At 35.6% G+C, this 22150-nt stretch overlaps 1 protein-coding gene across 3 annotated transcripts; it reads right to left on the bottom strand.

Moving 5' to 3' along the window:
• Positions 1-885: 885 nt before the first annotated feature.
• LOC116105011 (E3 ubiquitin-protein ligase listerin) lies at positions 886-15673 on the bottom strand. Of its 3 annotated transcripts, XM_031391441.1 has the most exons (19): positions 15618-15673; positions 15404-15521; positions 15048-15110; positions 14481-14558; positions 13498-13589; positions 12620-12722; positions 11433-11585; positions 10833-11173; positions 10515-10733; positions 9894-10386; positions 9123-9426; positions 8443-8668; positions 6979-7708; positions 5093-5780; positions 3527-4560; positions 2926-3384; positions 2470-2700; positions 1708-2251; positions 886-1135 (listed from the first exon to the last, which is right to left on the bottom strand). In XM_031391441.1, exons 1-18 carry the CDS (start codon positions 15671-15673, stop codon positions 2024-2026), a joined length of 5616 nt encoding a protein of 1871 aa, XP_031247301.1. In that variant the 3' UTR covers positions 886-1135; positions 1708-2023. The 3 variants fall into 3 exon arrangements, with proteins under 3 accessions (XP_031247301.1, XP_031247292.1, XP_031247308.1); XM_031391432.1 differs by having other exon boundaries at positions 10515-11173; XM_031391448.1 differs by lacking the exon at positions 15048-15110 and having other exon boundaries at positions 10515-11173; positions 15618-15669.
• Between the last annotated feature and the right edge of the window lie 6477 nt (positions 15674-22150).

The following is a 22150-nucleotide window of genomic DNA, read 5'->3' as shown; positions in this document are numbered from 1 at the left end:
TCAATTATGCATCACTGTTATTGTTATTATCTATTATTTTCCTTGATATTTTACTTGTCATGCTTTTAATATTTCATTATGATATTTTAAGAGGTGTTATAAGAGAATAAGTTTCGATCCTGTTGATTATGAAAGTATCGACAAAACTGAAAGTTGGATAGTTCACGATGAAGAGGAGGCCAGTGAACTTAATTATAAGCATTTGGAACGAATGTTATATGGAGAAGGATCTATTCCTGCTGGAGTTGCTGATCACCCTTCTTTTTATGATTCAACCCATGTTCAAAAGGTTGGTTTCAAATATTTAAACAACTTAGTATCTACTATAAATTAAATTACAAGTTTTAACTTATGATTTCTATTTTTTACTAAAATTTACGCAAATGATGATGATGGTTATAATGATGATGAATTTTGATGTTAATGTGTGAAACTCAATTAACATGGAAACGGATCAAAGAAAAAACACTTATACCAAATGTTTTATTATTAATAATTATGTATTTTGTAGTTTAATATGTAACGGATGAAGTAATGAACACATCATGTTTAGATTTGGATTTTGGATTGTTGTTAAATACTTAAATTATGTTGGGATTGTTATTGAATTTGAACTTTGAATCATTTTAGACAATAATTAAGTTGTTATTGTCTTATTAAAAAATGAAAATCTTAAAAAAAACAAAAAAACAAAAAAAAGGTTTTTTATGTGCTGACGTCATAATGCGGGTGTGATGACATCACCAATCCAACCGATTGACCTGTGACCTGGGGAGCATAATAGGTTACCCTCCGGTCCGGGTTTTAAAACAATGAATATAATTAAGTCTATGCATTTTGAACGTCACGAAATGGTGAACTCTTGCTCTTTAACCTAAAGCTTTAAACAAATAATGAAAACAAAATTTCCCTATATTATTTCAGTTTATAAATTTATGAAATCAATATTACAAAACAAAATTGGCAAATAAAGAAAGTTCTGCTCTTCGGAACTATAGACAACCCTAAATATTTGATTTCAGGAACCCTTTTTTACCTCTGGACTAATATACACAATCTTCTGTCATCCTTTCTTGATCAAACTCTATACTGCAAAACAGCTATTGCACTGCCTGAATCAGCATGTCTGCAATAACTACAAGAAAATATACCAAACAGATGATTAGATAATCTGCAAATGAATTAATTGACAAATGCCAAAATATAAAAAGAATATCTTCATATTTTACAAACAGGCACCAAAATGTCGAGTGTCAAGGATTCCGTGCACACAAGAGGTTTGATAAATCAGAATAATCTTTGTTGCGTAAGCAGCAACCAAACAAAATTAATGCCAGCGTTGGTCCTTGTATCTCCAGTAGGGAATAACACAACACCAGAAGACTGGTGACAGCCCTCCAATGAAAGATTGAAGGGCAAAACGAATGGTAATTTGCAAAACTAATCTGGATATGACAGTTACAGTAGAAAACATTAATTTTAAAGAGTAAAGAAATTCAAAATTCAGGCTCCATGATCTCAATAAAAAACATTGAACACCAAACATAGAAAACTATGTACTTGGAGTTGCGTCCAATTTTCTTAAAACTTCCCCCGAGAACATAGATAAAACCAAGAATCTAACATGCACTACAAACAGATTTTATAAAATTTCATGGAACAAAAACTGCCTTTGCAATGTTAGCTCAATAAGTAGTGAGAGCTCACCTAGTAGCAGGCATCATTTATGCTCCCAGAGGAAAGCTTCAAAATCACACTAAACAGGCTGCACAATACATTAAGCATAAACTTACATACTGGAAACAGAGGTAGAAGGTAGAGAGAAAAACAACTCTGCACTTAGATGTGAGGTCCAGCCCTGTGATCGGAATCAACTCCCATGTCTTTCACACAAGAATTGCAGCTTCATGCTGTATATACAGTATACGCGCTTCCGTTTTGTGATGGTCAGATCTTTTGTATAACTTAAGTCAATTGCAACCAGAAAAGCAGTATCCACAATCACATAAAATTGACTTCTATGTCAGAATGGAGACTGACACAACGGGCATGATGATTTGTGAGAAGTTGAGAACCACTTGTACAAGCAAGCTGAATGGAACTTGTGTTTACATGTCTTGCAAGCAAGACGAGGAAGACCATGGCTCACAGTGTGGATGACACTGTAACAAATAGGGCACTCCTCAACACCTTCAAATTCCTTGTCAAAATTGCGCTTCCATATCCGTATAGCTTCAGCTAAAGCTCCATTCTGCATCACAAGTAAAGGAAATTACTTATTTTCCTGGTCTAGATGTCCTCTAAACCAAATAATTTTCATGCCACTTTTGGCTTCCTTTCCACAACCAAGCCAATTTCTAGGGGATTTCACATAAAAGGTTATCCCCAACTTTCAGTGTATATCATTCATCAACAAGATGTAGGAAAAAAGAAACAAAAAGCAACCGGAAATAAGCTATAGAAAAGTACCTGATTCTGAACGAACAACATCATTGACATTATCCACTTCCTCTGCTTCACTTCACTAATACCTAGGCTTCTCATACAATCAACATCAACTGGTCGTAAAGGGTAGGATGCAGGAAGACGAATAACTAGATCCATTTTGGTCTCATCCTTTGTGTAGGTGGCAACAACCTCATTTGCTGATTTACTTACAGTAAGTGAAAAATTTTCTTCAGCAATATTGGCTTTCTTGATCTGCAACAAACAATTCAGTCAGAGCTTCAAATAGCCTGATTTGAATTAAAAAACGAAACTTTCCAATTTTCTACACAGAATCAAGTCAGTCGCATTCACAACATGGGTATAAGTTAACTAGACAGAGAATATAGGTTAACAATTCTAAAAACAAATAATTTGCCGAGACAATGTTTGTAAATAAGCAGTGAACTAGAATTAACTTTTGTTCTAGTCCAAACGCACCTGAGATAGTTCATTAGCAATTAGAGGAGGGCTGCACCATGTTCTTGTGAAGGATTCAACCAAAAACGAAGTGCAACGGTCACGTAAATCACTAAACCACCCACGAACATACGCAGGAAGAACACAAAGAATCAAACCATATAATGCTCCAGCAAGCGAAGCCAGTTTCAATGATTCAACAGGCCAAAGTGATTCAACGGAAAACAATAATGAACCTATTCTGATAGCATGTTTTGCTGCACTTGCAGCTGCTGATGCCTCAGGAGGAAGATCCCCATCTTTCTTTTTCAGACCTTGAGTCATGCACACTTCCAAAGGAATATGTTGGAAAATGCAATCTAATATCACTGGATTAGAAGAATCTAGAATATACTGGACCAATCTCTCCCTCAAAGGTGCTACTGATGGTAAAGATGACAAGTGAGATAGTACCAAAGACCATGCAAGGAATACATTTATCTGTTTAATTGAAGAGGCAAGTATGTCAGTGCATTCAGGGGAAAGGAGAAAAAAAAAAAAAAAAAAAAATTTGCAGCCGTGAGATCATCTAAATTAGTTAGAATAAAAAGACAAATGTAACTGCACTGAAGAGCAAATTTACCCGTTGTTGGGCATCCAAATCCATGTCCAGAACCTCGTAAGGTAACTTCTCAATCATACAAGAGATTTCATCCTTCAAATGTATGTTTTCTTCTGATGACATATCATGACTGGGAGGATCCTGGTGAACACTAGCATCTCCGTCCAAGCAAAATGCAGTATCTTCACGGAAAATAGCCAACTGAGAAACAGGCTCAGTAGACAAAATAACATATGCAGCAAACTGCAGTGATGCAATTGGTTTTGGAGAAAACAAAACAGCATACAGGGCACTTATGGGCCCTTTTCTTAGCCCCCAAAACTCAATTGACCTAACTGCTCTCTCTCTAATACGTGGTGGTGAGTTTACGACACTTGATGCCACCAATTCCCAAAAAGAAAGATGCTCAAGCCGCGATGATATTATAATCAATGCAGCCTCAAGACCATAAGAACTTGCAATGGCCTCGGAAATGCCAGTGCAGAAGAATAAGCGAAGAATACCTTCTTCAATCCGATCTTTAATATGATCCCATTTTTCTGTTCTCAAGGAGCTTAAATTATCTGAAACTTCAACAGTATTGCGTCCTAAAAGCCTGCAACACAAAGAAAATGATAGAAGGGCATTTCTAGCATGATTTATAGGAGAAGGGTCTGAAATGGAGACAATTTGTTCAAACTTCTTAAGAATAGAATCTAAATTGTTAGAAACAGAGCTATCAGCATCGGTATCATTCACATGTTCGGTAAACTCCTCCATCATCACAACTGCCGACTGAATCCAACAACTCAAGTGCGAGAACAAAAAGCCCCAATCATCTTCATTAAACTCCTTCCAACAATAACCAACTGAAATAACCATCAGCTCTGATAGTAACCCCTGCACCACTGGCAGCTGATTAGCTACACCAGTTACATGCCTCTGCTTCCGAAACAAATCAAGTAAGAGTGTTCTCTCTGCACTGCTAATACTCCTCTCCAGCTTCAATGGTTCTCTTCCCCGCAGTCCACTCAGAGGATAGCATGAAACAACCAACTGAAACCATTCTTCCATATCTACAAGAAATCAATCGGTGGTATCAGTGCAGTTAATATAATACCATCTTATGTTAACTGACCATAAAGACATGACATTGAACAGAAAGCTTTGGTCCAGTGGAGATGCTGTATTTTAGCAATACTCTTAAGTTCTTTGGTTAGAGAGAAATATAAGAATTTTTGAAGAAGATAATGACCTAGAGATACTTTGTAAAAGAGTTCATATTCTCTGCTTCTTTGTGGGCATTGATTACAAAGCAATCTAAAGGAATTTCTATTCTCTTTATTCAAAGGTATTGGACAGTCCTAGTGTCTTAAATTTTTTATTTTTTGACCTCTTTGAGGCATGTCTTATATAGAAATTATTGACCACTTTTAATTCGTTGAATTCTGGTTTTATTCTTTGTATTTAAATTTTATTTCTCATAAAATTTTAAACGTCCAATTTAAAAAAAAAAAAATAAGAAAAAAAGAAATGAAAAATAACCAAACACACATATATCACCGGCAGATAACTTCAGCCCATAAACTAAAAACAAAAGGCATTTACCTTCTCCAGTCTGCCATGAAACTAAAGGAGGGAATACTAAAGTTCTATTGAGCCAGCTTTTGATGGTATCCAGAATCTGATTTTCTTCAGAAGTATCAAGATCAACATCTATACTACGGTCACCAGAACTGATGCTTTGTATAAGAACACTCACAATTGGAGGAAGAATCCTCAAACAATTCATATTAATTGCCTCCCCAATAAAAATCTTATCAGCGAGCAGTTCAAACAGAGCCATAGCCTTCTCTCTTTGCCATATATCATTCTTAAACAAAGTGATAAGCAAAGATACAAGAGCTCTCAGGAAGGGTTCTTCAATCTCCACTTCATCGTCTAAGGCATGCCATATATTGAGCAAACCCTGTGCACCATTTCCTCCATGAACAAGAGCACCATCAAGTAAAATGTGAAAGACGGAATCTAAGAAGTTCTCATGAGAAACATATTTATCACTCTTTGCATATGCACTCAGTACAGGTAAGAAAGAAGTTAGAGCACTGCCTCCAGGCCATTCCCATGTGCACAATACTTCAGCGGCAACCCACGCTCGAGAAGTAATCTCATTATTTGTTGTTTCCTTGGGTACAGATGGGAAAACATTTGCAAAATAACCAGCAACAACTTTCTCAAGCCCAATTTTTGAGATAAGCTTGTCAATTAAGGAAACAAATTTGTGATGCCCAGATGGCTGCACCCAAATTATTTGCAGTATGAGTACATTGAGCTATTAAATCTTATATACGAAAGAGTGGACTCATATTTTATATAGTTTAGAAAATTTAGCAACTATACCAGCCTTTCATGGGCACAGATGCTTATTTCAAGACAAAACAAAGTTTGAGGAATCAAGATCCATTTCATAAAGAAGTTAAGCATAGAAATCCTAAGGGTGTTGTTCTTGAAGGCTGCCTCTCTTTTTCCAAACCAATGTGGCAGGCCAGAGTTATTAATTATTAGATTCACATGGCATTGCACCATATCCGTGAACACACTCCTCAGACAGTATTACACAAATTATACACCTTACAATTAAAAATTCACCAATACTGAAGTTTAGAGCCCCAAATACAATCAAAAACCTTCTTCTTCTTCTTCTTTTTTTTAACTTAGGAGAACATCGCTTTTTTTTTTTTTTTCAACATTTGACACCAGATTTCTTGTTTCATGCCGTCTTGGTGCTTAATATGCAAGGATCTTGAAAAAGACTTTGCATAAGAGCAGAACACAGCAGAATTTTCTCTATTTATTTTGCATAGGGAGAAAACAAATAGATGGAGATTAAATGACTATCAGTGCTATAATAAGTACTTTAAGACTGTAAAGCAATCAGAAGGCCTAGAATCATGACTGGATAACCAGAATACAGCTAGCAGAACAGCCTAAACAGAAAGTAGCAAATTGCTTTTTAAGTTAGAAAATTTTTGGAAAAGATTAACTAGAGCATATAGAAGACATTCTGCTGATTAAAGAGTTCCACAGGGACAAAATCCTTCTTTTTTGTTGTTGAAACCAAAAAGGGTAAGGAAGAGATGAAATACTGAAAACAACAACAATGAACTTAGAAATAATAGAACCTAGAGCACCAATTCATAGTTGGCATCAAGTCAAGGGTATGCCACCAAAACCGGCTATCCCAGGTCAAAAAAGAAAATGCTAAGAAACTTGAAAAAATAAAAATAAAAAGCAGGACTATTATATCTTATAGCATACTAAGCCAGATCCCTAATTTAACCCCTAAATCCCTATGTTCCTGCAGTTTGGGTGCTGAATTTGAAAATATTATTCATCAGATGCATAAAGACATAGAATAGTAATTAACAATAAAAATAAACAATTTAATAATTAAAAAAATTACTACTAAACTTAAAGGATGAGATGTTACTCACATATTTATCAACAGAGACATTTTCAATATTCAAGTTAGGCATGCTGAAATTTGGAGTAATCCATAAAGGCCATGTGTCTCCCTTGCTCAGAAGCTGGTCTAACAGATTTTGTTCCAGATATTGATTCTTCTGATCAAGACATTCAAGTACTTCAATGATCCATGTGTAGCAGATAGACACTATTTCATCTGTCTTTAGATTATCATCCTTGAAAACAGCAATTCTAATAGAGTGAATCAAGATACTTCCTAATCTCTTCTGACTGTCCATGTTGAGACTTCTCAAGAACTGACCGTTAATATTAGAACGAGAAGCATTCACAGATTCACATAACTTCAACCGTGCCTTGGTTTTCTTCTTTAATTCATCATCAAGTGTATCCTCTAAAACCATAACCATGCTACACTCCCAGTCAATGATAAATACAGCAGCTGAAATACTTGATACTAGCCCTATTTCATCATTCAGTGTCTTTAAGCTGAAGAAGCTACCATTGAGTATGTCTATAGCAAATTGAGCCATCTCAATCACGTTCACAGAATTTTCAACTTCCATAGTAAAATCATTAATTTCAGTAGTAAGTAAAGAGCTTGCTTCTCTAACCCAAGTGAAAGGGGACACCCAAAGAAAAGTGAGTAACTTTTTAAGAATTTCCTTGAATATTATAATCAATGCATTTCTGGAGACAAAAGAAATTTGATTGCCCACTGCTGAGCCACCAAGAAGAGCACTGCAATTCACATAAAATAAGACTTAACATTAACAAATAAATAATTAAGACAAATGAAGAAGATCATATATATATATATAAGCAGGTAAAAATCCAATGAATTAAGCGATTATATGCTTGCAGGGTAAAGGGATAAAGAACTTATTTTAAAGCATCTATTTCCATTTTAGACAAGAAGTGATTCCATGTATATTCAACTTATTAGTGATATAGATAAAGGATTTGGTTCGACATTAAAAATATAAACTACAAAGTTAACCCTAGAAAAAAAGGGAATATGTTAACAAACAATTAAATTTTAATCTATAACTGATGCAATATGGACATAGTTTGCGGAGCTATGGATTTCCTTCAAAGCAACGTATTGGTCCACAGCTGACATGCATGACAAAAATGAGCAATTGGCTAGCTTCATATCATGGATAGTGGAAGTGGGGATGCACCAAACTGGCATTGTGTGAGATTTATTAAAGAATGTGAGAGTTGGACATGAAAACACATATCATGGCGTGGAAATGATGAGAATGAACTTAATGGTATACATGTGATCACAGAAGCATTTATACATTGCCTTTCAAATGTTGTATAAATAGTATATATGTGATCACAGAAGCATCTATATCTTGCCTATAAAATGCTGTATAAGTATTGATTACATCCCCCTGTGTTTGTTATGAGTTTCCTGTACAGGAAAGTATGTATTATGGGAACGTTTCAAGATTCTATTTACATACCACATGAACCGTGTGTCAGAAGTTCCAAAAGGGGGCAATGAACATGCAATAGCAACAGAAATAGATTCTAGAAGCTCATGATGCCAATGATCTGGCTGAGAACCTTGCCAACGAGTGGAATGGTTTCCCACCTTCCTATTTGTAATTTCATCTCTTGCTTTCTCCAAGAGCATTGCTAATACAATTAAAGAGTTGGAGTCTACGGTGCCAGCCCCAGATCCAAAATGTTTTGAATTAGCAGCATAAGAAATTACAGCATGCCACTGCTCATGGAAACATTCATCATCAAGTAATGTAAGCAACAGATCTAATCGAACACTTGTTGAGTAGTTATACTCATGCAAACACCAAGGAACAAATGTTTCCTTTAACACTTGCATAAAATGCCCTGGATCCAACTCTCTGTCCTTATCATCAGAGAGAATATCAGAGGTACCATCTTCATTTTCAATAAAGAGTTCTCGGACAATCTTTTGGGCTCCAAATACTGTTATTGAAACTGATAGAAGTCTTATACCATCTACTGAATCCTGATACCAAGAAGATAAATAGAAGAATGAATAATAAAGTGAGCACATATCAAAAATGCATTAAAAGTGTACAGAAAGTAAACTCTAAAACAACATAATAGGATCAGAAATCTAATTCCAGAACAANGGTGCCAGCCCCAGATCCAAAATGTTTTGAATTAGCAGCATAAGAAATTACAGCATGCCACTGCTCATGGAAACATTCATCATCAAGTAATGTAAGCAACAGATCTAATCGAACACTTGTTGAGTAGTTATAATCATGCAAACACCAAGGAACAAATTTTTCCTTTAACACTTGCATAAAATGCCCTGGATCCAACTCTCTGTCCTTATCATCAGAGAGAACATCAGAGGTACCATCTTCATTTTCAATAAAGAGTTCTCGGACAATCTTTTGGGCTCCAAATACTGTTATTGAAACTGATAGAAGTCTTATACCATCTACTGAATCCTGATACCAAGAAGATAAATAGAAGAATGAATAATAAAGTGAGCACATATCAAAAATGCATTAAAAGTGTACAGAAAGTAAACTCTAAAACAACATAATAGGATCAGAAATCTAATTCCAGAACAACAAATTCTTGAGTTCAACCTATGTACTTCCACACTCTCACAGACACCAAAGTTATTATTATTATTATTGTTTGTTTTTTGGTTTTTTGTTGGGAGAAAGGGAGGGGAAGGGGTCTGTCAGAACACATTCAATTTACATAGTCGGTCAGATGTCTGCTGGTATGCCAGTCTGCAGGTCAAGAGCAAGAGGGCCTTCTTTAATGCTTCCACTAGACAAAGAAACTAGAGGTAAATCCCCATATTCTGAACAGGAAATTTATAAGGTGCAGCTAAAGTGAACATGAAGGTATATCTTCAAGGAACCCATGGAAGAAAAAGATAAAATTTTTCCTAAAAATTTACCAGTGATCTTATCAACGGGAAGGACTTGGCCAACATTGGTCCCACTAAATAATTCACAGGCCAAGCTTCACCTTCCTTCATTGCATGTCGCTCCAGTAGCGATAGAAATGTTATGATCTGCTCTATATTCCCTGTAGGTCTTTCTATGTTTTCTTTTTGCTTAAACACCTGCAGGCAATCCTCCTGAAATGCCACACAAAAAGATGAGAGCAGATTATGTTCCAGCAAATACATGCCTGAGAGAATTCCAATAATGCATTTTCCCAACTCATGAGTATAAATCATTGGATGCTTAATATTCAGTGTTTCCACTGTCTTCTTATGGAAATAAGGATTGCTATCCTCAGATGGAACCACAGACATTCCAGAGATTTCTCTTTTCTGATCCTTTGAGCTAACAAAGTATAGGAAATCTTGCCACAGAAGATTCACAACAATATTGTCAATCAGAGAGAGTCGAAATTGCACCACAGAATCATCACCATCAAAATATCTAGCACCCAAGAGAAGTGCGAGATTAGAACTCAAAAAAAAAAAAAAATAATAAATAAATAAATAAAACTGCCGAGGCAGTGAGATGATACAGAGTAGAGTTACAGGAGAAAAGCTTAATGACCTCACCTTGATGTATTAAGTATTCCCCAAAGAAAACACTCTTTAAATGCCTGGAAAAATGCTAGTTGGTCTGAATTTGAGGAATGTGGCTGATTCCTTCCAGCCCACAGGCTATGGAAAAAATTCTGAAAGAATTTATCAATGACTACTACTTTAGGGGGCACAATCTCCAAAAATAGGACCAAAGCTGGATAAGAAACTTGCTGAGACCCAAAGCACCCGTTCCTAAGAAAATTGCACAACTGATTTATTACAATCTTTTGAACATTCAAAAAAGTCCAGCTGTCTGGGAATCTCTTAGAAAATAGTAAAACCATATCCCACATTGAAGAATGACAAACAGGATCCTTTTCCTGGAAAGCACCAAGTATTGAGGTTGCAATAACTTTCATATTCCCTTCATTGAAAACATGAGGAGTATTTTTAACAAAACTCCTAAACACCGAATATGTAGCTGATCGTATCATAGGGCTTTGGGACTTCAGAAAGTCTAGAAAGTATTTATGAGCTGAGAACAACTTTTCAGAAAAAGAAACAGCAGTCAGCCTAGCCTTAGCACCATGTTTTGATTCAGCAGAAATGTTTTCAAAACCAGATCTTCCTGTTTGCTCGCACACTAAAACATCAAGAAGTGTGGCCAGTGCCAGCAGTGAAGAAGACATCACCTGCTCTCCAAGCAATAGGACACACAAACTCATGACTTGATTAAATGAAATAACAAATTAATGGCAAATAATTGAGACATGACAATCATAAATTCAGTAAAAATATTTGAAAGCATCCTGATTGTTATTTAATAGGTAAACCAGGAAAAAGACTGTGCTTAAAAAATTTGAATTTCGTAACACAGATTGATATTCTATCCTCTAAATGTAAAAGGGTAAAAGAAAATATTTATATCAATGGGAGACCCTGAAAACATACCTGCTGGTGCATCTCTTCCAACTCATCCAACGCAACAGCTTTATCAGACAGATCTTGTGGTGTAAGCTTCAGGTTTTCTTCCAAATACATGAATACGTCATTTGTGCATAAAATCAACGCATCTAATCTCTTTTCTTGTGCCGGAAAGGCTGCCTATCGATAACCGCCAAACAGGGAGATCAAAACTAAGAACAAAAGCCACAGAATACAGGAACCAAGATACATGGAAGTTTATTTGACATGGGGATAGAAGTTTACAGAGCAGAACTTCTAACAATATTTTAAGAAGAATGAAATTACTTTGCATTGGGCCATATGCACCATATTTATACTCTCCAAAACCATTTTTTCTTAAATACTTGGAAGAGGAGGTGTGGACAGTATGTTTCAGAGTGCATATAGCCCCACTCAATTACTTTTATGAACATCAAAATTATCCATAAATTGATCACAGACCATTGTGATAGTAACAAAGATAAAATGAGCAAGCCTCTGACTTATTGTTCCAGACACCATTACTTGCGATACACCAAATTTACTTCCAACAGACTATTTTTACAGATGATGTATTGGCTACTTCTAACTTTACTCAAAGTATCTAATGCCTTGCTCCCATATCCTTACACCTTAGTCTTTATTTTTATTTAATATTTTTTTTAATACTTTAGAGAATGTAAGGTCACTATATTTTTTGTAGCAAATTTTTTTATTTTTTATTTTTTTTGAGATGCTAAGTAATGACTATAAAAAACCACATTCGAAGATTGCTACATGGCTGCATTGCTTAAACTATCATGAATATTGCAAATTTTGCTTTGGCTCACGATATTGGAGGGGGTTTTCTCCCTAAGGGTTCAAAACTCTAAAGTCTTATTATTGTTCTTTAGGTGCCTATTGCACCCAGTGTTTCATATATCCAAACATAATAACCCAATGGCAAAGGACAAGAATGATCTTAATCACTTTGCATATTTGAAAACACACAAACACGTTATCTGATTACAATTCTTTGTACAGGATTCTGCAGTCAAGATCAAAGCAGAAATTCTAGTGCAAAAAGAATGTTTTGCTATGTAGTATCAACTTTAAAACAAATAAATAAAAAATGGTTTACTCTTCCATAAAAAATAAATCACAGTAGCTGCAATGTCCTAATATTCTACAGCAGAAGGTAATAATTATGAGACCTGTAATGATCGCTTTGCAGCTTGAGAAACTTCAGAATTTGAATCAAACTGAGAAAACCACCATGGTCCCATCAAAGATTTCAGATGCGGAGCTAAATCCCGCCTAAGAAAATATACAAGAGTTTTAGCAAGCAAATTCTCGGCAGAAATCAGCATGCCAAAGCAACAGAACATAAGGTTTTCCAGAGGTCAAATTCAACAAAAACAAGCTTGCACATGCAAATATGATACAGAAAAAACTTACAATAACTTTTTAAGACTAAGAAGACTAAAATCTTATAATTGGCAGGACTAGGCATAATTACATAAATTACTCTTAAATTTCAAGATAAACTATTGACTCCAAAATAGATACTTCTTAGGACAAAATGTCAGAGAAAAATAACATTAAGAAATACAATCAAATTTATTAGTTTCCTTATTAAAATACAAATTCTTTCTATGATTGTTTTGATTTATTTTCCTTCAATATTTACTTTAGTTTAAGAAAAGTAGATTTATCTTTGATTATTTCCTTCAGTGTTAGGACTAGTTTACTGTAAATGCAGTTACAAATGCATAAGTTTCATAAGGCTGTCAATAAAAAATTCTCTTTATTATCAATGAAATTTCATTTTATTCTCAGGGATACTGTGTTAGTTCTCTTGCTTCATTTTGTGCTTTAAATTTTTCATTAATTCGTGAAGCCAAAACATTCTCAAAAAAATAAAATAAAATAAAATATACTAGCACTAATACAAGAGAAATAGCTTTTTGAAGATTAAAACCACAACATTAAGCACAAATCTTTTTGCATAAAAATTCCAAGATTTCCAAAGATTGTATCATATTGAAAGAAAAAGAATATTAGCTTGCACAATGCAACAATCTAGTCATACCCAACAGCAATAACAAGATTAGTCATGGTCTCATGTGTTGCTCGCCGAACTTCTCTATTGTAGTCCAACAACAGCCTCTTGTATTCAAATGCCTACAAGAGAGGGGCTAATACTCAAATATTATAATAATAGAGAAAATACCAAGATTCAAGAGTAAAATAGATCTTAATTAAGCACAGCTCTGTAGCAATAGAAACTATAATTCAATGTTATTTTAAATAAATCTTCATTAATTGAAACATAAATATGAAACACTAGCAACTAAGTGAAAAATAAGTACTTGATGATCAGAGTAACATAAAGGTCCAACTACTGCCAAAAAATTTCAAATGAAGCGATGGACATTAAATCAAACTTTGAGAATAGCTATTAAACGTGAAAAAGCTAAAGAAATGCATAGCTTATTTCTCCCCATTCCTCACCCCCCAATCCCCCCCTTTCCTTACTCTCAGAATTACATAATAGCATTAAACCTTAAGAATGCGTAGCTTCTTTACTTATTCTCTTGAATTTCCTCCTAATTCATATTTCCTCCTCCAATATTCACCCTACAGTGACTTCAACATGTTAATAGGCATGGTGATTGTTCATTCTAATATACATCAAGTATGAGAATTAGACTGGGGGAGAAAATTAAAGGAAAGAAGAAAGATAAGAAAAATGACTAGAACCAATTAAACAACTATTTCTATCATAGCATAGACAGAAGAGCAAAGTATTGACTGGGGGAGAAAATTAAAAGAAAGAAGGATGATAAGAAAAATGACTAGAACCATTTAAACAACTATTTCTATCATAGCATAGACAGAAGAGCAAAGAGTTGACTGGAGGAGAAAATTAAAGGAAAGAAGAAAGATAAGAAAAATGACTAGAACCATCTAAACAACCGTTTCTATCATAGCAAAGACAGAAGAGCAAAGTGTTGCAGTTATCAAATTCTTGTATAAACAACATTCACATAAAAGCAAACAAACAAAGCATACCCATTGTGGAATAATTGGTACTATGTCCTTTCCGGGCTTTCCCTTGAGCAGCACAGATAGAGATGTCAAAGCTTTAAGCTGTAAACCAACAAGGACAGCTATGTTATAAAAAATCCCACACAAATTTATCTCTAAGTGACACATTAAAGGAGGTAGCCTTAATGATGTCACTATAGAATATTTTCAATCATCAAGCAAAAATATACTATTAACAAATAACCAATTTTAATTATTTAGCTGCTAATGAAAATTCACACCCCATAGCAAATGCCAATACGCCACTATTAATAGTAAAGCAAGTCCATGATCCTACAAGGTCATAAGCACCCAACTAACACCTAAGCAGAATGAACTTAAAACTCTTGAAAAAATTTCCATGTTATTGTTAATATTACATTCGAACAAACTGAAAAAGGTCCAAGATATTCACATCACCTAAACAAGATTATACCTCAAAACCTAACTGCGAATCAAGTAAGCATGTATGAAGAAACACACCAACGACAAAGTTCATAAAAGTCATAGTTATGGAGTTTTCAAGACAAAATTCACACAACATATTATTACCTTGGTCGTAGGGTCCTTCCTAGCAAGCCTCTTCAAGTGCTGTGCCACTTCACTATCTATATTCTGCCAATAAAAAAAAAAATTATCAAAATTTAGCTTATTCAGTGCAAAGATACAAAAATTACATGCATGTCCAATTCATTCTTAGTTACATGTTTTGATTTTGGTTCAATATACACCGCAATAAACGCAATAAGAATGATCAAAATTTAGCTTATTCAGTACAAAGATACAAAAATTACAAGCATGTCCAATTCATTTTAAGTTACATGTTCTGATTTTGGTTCAATATACACAGCAGTACGCGCGATACAACCTAAACATGAAAGAGAGGCAATAAAATTAATAAAAAGTACCAAAAAGGGGCTTGAGTCTTCGGTAGCGAGAGAAGAATCGAGGCGAGAATTGCCGACATAGCCGCCGAATCCGACGGCGACCGAAGTTGAACCAGACGGCAACAACGAAGCAGCAAGACTAATAAAATAAAAGAAAATTAAAAAAATATGGAAACAAAAATTCAAAGAAAATTTGATTAATGCTTGAAGAGTAACACAAAATTAAAATTTGTACCTGCTGCTTGAAGGACGAGCTTTGGTTCTACCTCCTTCTCCTTTCGGTTTCCCCATACTGTTTTTCTTTCATAAACCGCCGCCGGTTGGTACAAACACTGCGCGTCAGAGGAAGCGAGTTTGCGGAGAAATTGAATTGGAAGAGGAGGTGGCCTAAATGAAGAAGCCTCTTGCTTTTCCAGTACAGTTTGAGGACTTTGGAAAATTCAACTAATTATAAGGTGCCACGTAAGTATACTGAGGGGTAAGTTTGTCATGGCCTCTTCGAACTTTCGAATAGAATTATTTGAAGTGGCCATAAATATACTACATTTACAGAAAAAAAAATTGTTACAAAGATATGATTCAAAAATAACTTAGACAAAAAATGAATGAAAATATTTGTAAGATTTTTTTGTAAATATAATATTATTAAAACAGTATGTACATTTAATTTTCTAAAATACAATATCTACATTTTAAAATAATGGCCTTAATATCAATTTGAAACGGTTAAAATTATTTTTAAAATTGTAATAAATTTTTTGTTTTTCTTTTTTCCCTTCAAATATATCCTTTGAGTGTGGAGGAATTCATCAAGTGTCATTGCGTGGATGTACAAAGTATAGGAGTACATCTTTAGAACCTCAATGATTCAACATCTTTGTAAATAAAAGGAATTGGTTATTAAGAAAGAGCACTTCAGAAGTGTAAATTAAAATTGTCAATAAATTCATCAATTCACAATCTTAAACAAAATCACAGGGAAAATTTTCCTTACATCCAACGCGAGCCAAAAGCACAATCGACACAAAATTATCAAATGAATGAAACACAAATAGTGAAATGAGACAAAAAGGAAAGGGCTCTCACCTTCTAACTTTTAGCATAAGGAACATGAATCATAATATCTCACAAACTAGATAGAAGATGACCTTAATCTTCCATAGAAGTTACGGAATTCTGTAACCATAGAGAACATCATATCTAAGCTGAATGATGGAACTAACTACAAAATAACTAAATTATATTTTACATATAAAAGTTGTTTCCAAGTCCAAAAATAAATGAAAAAACAAAGGGTAATGCAAATCTAAACGTACCACTTTTTTATGCAACTGTGGTATGGGAATTAAGATCACCATCCCAACACCATATATCCACTGCTCACCTCATGTACTTCTTGTAAGTTTGGTGTGCTTAAAACTCCTTGGAAGAAAATATTGGTCGTTTGTTTCCATATTTCATATCCTATTCCCAATCTTATCCTCAAAATAACGGTTTGTTTTATTATCTTCAAAATACTATTATATTTTCTTCAACTATTTTTAAATCCCTTGAGTTTATTAATTTAACTAAACACTCTCAGAAAAAAAGTTTAAAAATTAATAAAAACACTCCCACTCACCCACATTTGTCAAATTCTGGTTAATAACATCGAAAGATGGTCGGAATCTGGTATAATGGCACACTACTGGCTAGATCTGGTCGGTGATATGCTGATCTATTATTTTTCGGCCAGATACACGGCCAAAAGATCTGGTCGTTGACGGCCAGATCTTTGGCCGTAGTTGGTCGTCAATAACGACCATATCTTTGGTCATCACTGATGGCCAGAAATGGCGGTAGATCTGGTCTTTTCTGGGCAGATCTACCATGGATCTGGCCTAAAAATGCTATATCGGCACACGAACGGTCAGATCCGACCGGTCGTGCATTGTAACACCAGATTTCGGCGGTGTGGCCGGAATATGGCAACTATGGGTGGGGATGTTTTTGTTATTTTATAAAATTTTTATATATTGGGGTGTTTAGTAAATTAGCAAACCTAGAGGAGTATTTTTTTAATTTTCAAATTCTATCTCGTTATTTTCACCCAACTCTAAAAATATCAAAAATCCTATCCAAAGTAATAAGGGAGAACGGTATTTTCACACCCAAGGTTTGACGAAATGACACTTTCCCACCCGTCAAGTTTTAAAATGACACTTTTTCACCTTTCGTCAGGTTTTGTTAGTGTTTTATGTTAATATTTGACCGAAAAGGCGAAATACCCTTAAATAGTTTATTTTGTAATTTAAAATTTAATTAAGTCAAAATCTTTACTTAATTATTTATTAGTTCAAATGTAAAGATACATTTTTTTTCTTTGTTTATTTAATTAATTAGGAATATTGATTTTTTATATTAATTAGGAAAAATGAAAAATATTATAAATTTAATAAATTATTGAATAATAGTAATGAGATATTGATGATATTATAAATAAATAAATATTAAAATCATTTAACTTTAAACAATTTCATTGCATTACTCCTAACTTTTTAGGTGTAACCAACTACTTTTTCCTTTTTTGACTTTTGACTTTTTAGCTAATTAAAAAATTATAAAGTCAAATTTTTAAGAATATTTTCGTTTTTTTAATAAAATATTAATGGAAAACATAACATAACCTAACGAAGGGTAAAAAAGTGTTATTTTTAAACTTAAAGGGTTGGAAAAGTGTCATTTCGTTGGAAAAATGTCGTTCTCCCGAATAATAAAACAAACGGACCCAATTGGGGCAGTCTGTTACAAATAATTCTTCCAAAGATGGGAATTCGAAATTATAATTTCCAGGACAAAAGCTTGTACGACTTTCTAAACCAAAAAGTATCAAGCTCTTCAATCTACAACAGTTAATCTCAGTTTCTATTACATCTTCGTCATTTGATACTATTTTTGTCATCGTTTCGCATCCACATATCTTCATTTCTTTGAGTTGCACCAGGGTTTTGGCAGTTGAGAATGCCACTAGGTTTTTCAATCTTTTGAAAAAACCACACTTCTAGAACTGTACTGTTAAAAGATGTTGAGGATGGCACTAAATTAATCAAATTACCACACCACCATGCATCGAGAATTTGAAGATTTCAAAGTATCATGCCCAGTTTTGATTCTTGTTTCCACATGTATTTCAGATTAGAAAGTTCAAACAACTTTAAATCTTTAATCTGTGTCAACATCCTCTCATATCCCTCTAACTCTTCATGTGAGAATATCTCTTTGCATGAACGCCATGACTCAGAATGAACTTTTCCAGATTGTGAAATCTTTGAAAGGCGTGAAGTGGAAAAACACCTGATTTATCTTTCACAACACGAAGAACTTCCAACTCGGCGAAAGAGATGTTCAAGGAACACACCTTCCCATATCATTGCAACAACCTCTTCCGCCTAATTTCAGTTCCTCCAAATTTAGGAAGACCTAGTTACCAATAATAAACCGGTGCACCCATAAAAATTTAAAATCTGATTTATCTATCACAATGTGAACTCAATAGCCTTGGAGATAAAAAAATCTCTACTAATGAACCACAAGCAAGAACAGTTAGTGATTCCCTAACTGCACACACCTCCAATATGTTGGAAGGGAAATAGTCAATAACTTCACATTTTTTAATCGCCATTATTAGTTCGCAAAAGATCTTCAGAGAGTTGGTTGTTCCGTATCATCTTCAAGTTATCCATGCCATAATTACCAGTTCCTCTAAGCTTAGAATGCACTCTGTAGCTCATGCCTTAAGTAAGATTATTTCTAATTCTTAATTAATGGAGTAATTGAAAAACTGTCTATCTGGAAAATTAAGATCTAGAAGATCATAAGACTATACAACGAAAATTAGATAAGAGAAACAAAGTAAACAATTTAATGTCCTCCACCTCTTCACGAAGAAGGTTGAATCTCCTCTGAGTCTGTGCTTATGTTGTCAAGGCGAATGCCTTAAATCACAGAGCATCTCTATCTCCACGTTTAAGTATGGAAATTCATGTAATTTCTGAGCAAAATCTTGTAAGTTTTTCATGGTCTTTTTCCATCAGCACTCTAAATGAGAGAAGATTAGTTTTCCTTTCTTCTTCTCTTACTCTTCCGGACTGCAATGCCATATCTCAAGGTGCTGGAGCTTCACACAAGCTTCTGAATACTGAGATGCAAAGATATGTTTTAGTTTACCACATCCCCACAAGATCAAATGTGTTAAATTTTCAATGGAGACATTTATGGAAGTTTATTGTGCCAATCTTTTGAATATTAATTTCAGTCAGTCCAACACCTCCATCCTGAAACAGAATCTGCGGAATGCTCATGCGTCAATATTCCTTTGTATAATTAAAAGAGTTCAACTTTTTTATAATGACACATGTGTTATGCTGGAAAAGTAGTTATGGCGCCTAGCCTTAAGTCAGCATGGTGTTAGAGTTATAAGTAAGGTTTCTACAACCGTTCGGAAAAACTGTAGCCATGTTGCGTGATGACATGATTAGCATGCTCCTCCTGCTAGTATATGGGTAGCGCCAGTTGGCTAAGTTGGAACCCGATCCACATGTCCATCCTGCCTAATCGAGGAAATCACATCAGGCAGGTGGAGCAATTGGACGAGAGAAGGATCTTGATTGACACATCTACCCACTCCAATATATTAAGTAATTCATTACCTTAATCATCCCACAATAAATAAGGCTCTCTCTCCGATTTTTGGGAATTAGCTAATTTGTTACAATAACATTAAATAGCAACTCTCTCTCTCACTCCCTCTTGTATTCTCTAATCTAAACTCGCTAATCGCTAATCGCAACCTAACTTCACTCATTCACAATCCGATATCAGTGGATGTAGGATTTCACCTTTGAGCATCGGAACCCCTAACATTGTTCTTCAACCTGTTATTTCACTAAATACTCCCATAAATCACGTGTACTTCTGAGTCTGCTTAGGCATTTTCCACATGCGAATATTGGTGGTCCAAAATCGACAGCAACAGTTTGGCATGTTAGAAGGAGGGCCGATTTAGTACTGTTCTGTCATTTAAGAGAAGATACTTTCTGACTATCGATCCCCACTACCGTCCAATGCGTCGCTGTTTCGAATACATGAGCGAAAACCAATTAATGGTACGAAGAAATCCCCCATGAAGACAAGAGGACACTTCTCCCGAGGTGCCCTCAGCCAAAGCAAATTTCATGGGGGATATCCCTATCACTCACGGCTTGATCCAGATGTCCTGATTACTAATGGAAAAGGTTCAACAATACATCTCCAACGGTCAGCCACAAAGGCTAGACCGGTGGATCGGGTCATACCCCTCGAATCAATGAGGTGGTGCTAAAACCCGCCAAAACGCTTGTAGGGCTAATCGCATATGAAAGCAGCATAAAATGGCAAAAGCCCATACCGCATACACTGCAGCAGTCAAAGAGAGTGTGAAACTCGAGTGCCGCTAGCGTACCCAAGGCTCCCGAGGGATTAGCGAACACCGACATGCCCCGGGTAGAATACCCGTGCATGAGACTCTGACTGTCGAAGCTCGACCGTCTCGTGCCACGTCTCACAAAAAATCACTCACAAACAAAGTGCAAGCAGGCGAGATTCCCATTATCGCCCAAATGACCCGACCCAACTGACTTTGATCGGCATTCTTCGGAGGTTCCCACTGTTCGCGTAAGTCTATTCGTACCACCATGTGCGGGAGGTTAAAAAGGTTCCCCGAACCCATTCAACGCCATCACATGAACTCTAGCCAGCGTGTATGTTAGGGAAGAATGGCCAAACTGTCGGCCGAGGCGAGGATGAATCCAACCCTAAACGGTCTTTTCTCAAACCGCATCGTGTAGGGTTAACCCATGTTGTGGAAAGCGATCCCCAGGGCTCTGCTGCCAAAAAACAAGTCAAAATGGGGAGCTAACAGCGAACTTTGGATCAGATTAACAGGCTCAACAAACGAGCAAGGGAGGTCCGCAGAGGCGTCTCCTTTTTTCTCTGTAGATTAGCCCGCTCCTTCCCCATCAGATTCAGAATGCTCGACATTGGTGATCATTCGATGTGAACTCTGATCCCGTACAGGAATCATTTGTAACGAATTCAACGACCTTATGGAACTCCACTAAGGTTTCTTACTTGCAAAATGTCATTACTTAGCAATAACCCCTCTTACTTCCCATGCCAAGCAATGTGGTTTCCGGTCACTCCCAACAGGATCATTAAGCTCGGGCCTCCGATGAGCTCGACATTTCTAGACACTTCCAGGCGAACAGGAAGTTCTAGATCCTTTAAAGCTTACCCTAAAGGTCACATAAGGCAAGATGGAGAACCCCTCCAATCTTATATGGACAGGTTCCACAGGAGCTCTATAAGTACCGCTCACATCTCCCGACGAGTTTGTTCGGACTTCCTATTACGAAGTTTATTCACAGACAATTTGGTGGAAGGAGCTGCCAATCTGGGAAGATGATTTACCATTCCCATCGCTCTACAACCTCATGGAACGTACCTCCATTTGAAAACTCTATAGCGATGCTCACCGCCACGACCCCAGTCCTTTGAGCAGGCTCCCCCAATCGAACGAGGCGAATAGAGGGCTAGATCATAGATAGGCTAATACGATCAGCGAACACAGGAAAGAAGCACGAATATAAGCCTAATAATCTTATGAACTCCTAGTTTCTCGCACATCATTGTTACAAGGTTAGTACACCCTCTGAATACATCCAGTCTCGCTATTTCTTGCTAAGTCAGAAG

Source organism: Pistacia vera, unplaced genomic scaffold (genome assembly GCF_008641045.1).
Source record: "Pistacia vera cultivar Batoury unplaced genomic scaffold, PisVer_v2 Contig116, whole genome shotgun sequence".
NCBI lineage: Eukaryota > Viridiplantae > Streptophyta > Magnoliopsida > Sapindales > Anacardiaceae > Pistacia > Pistacia vera.
Note: the sequence above shows the minus strand (reverse complement) of the source record. Positions and strands in the feature narration are given on the sequence as shown.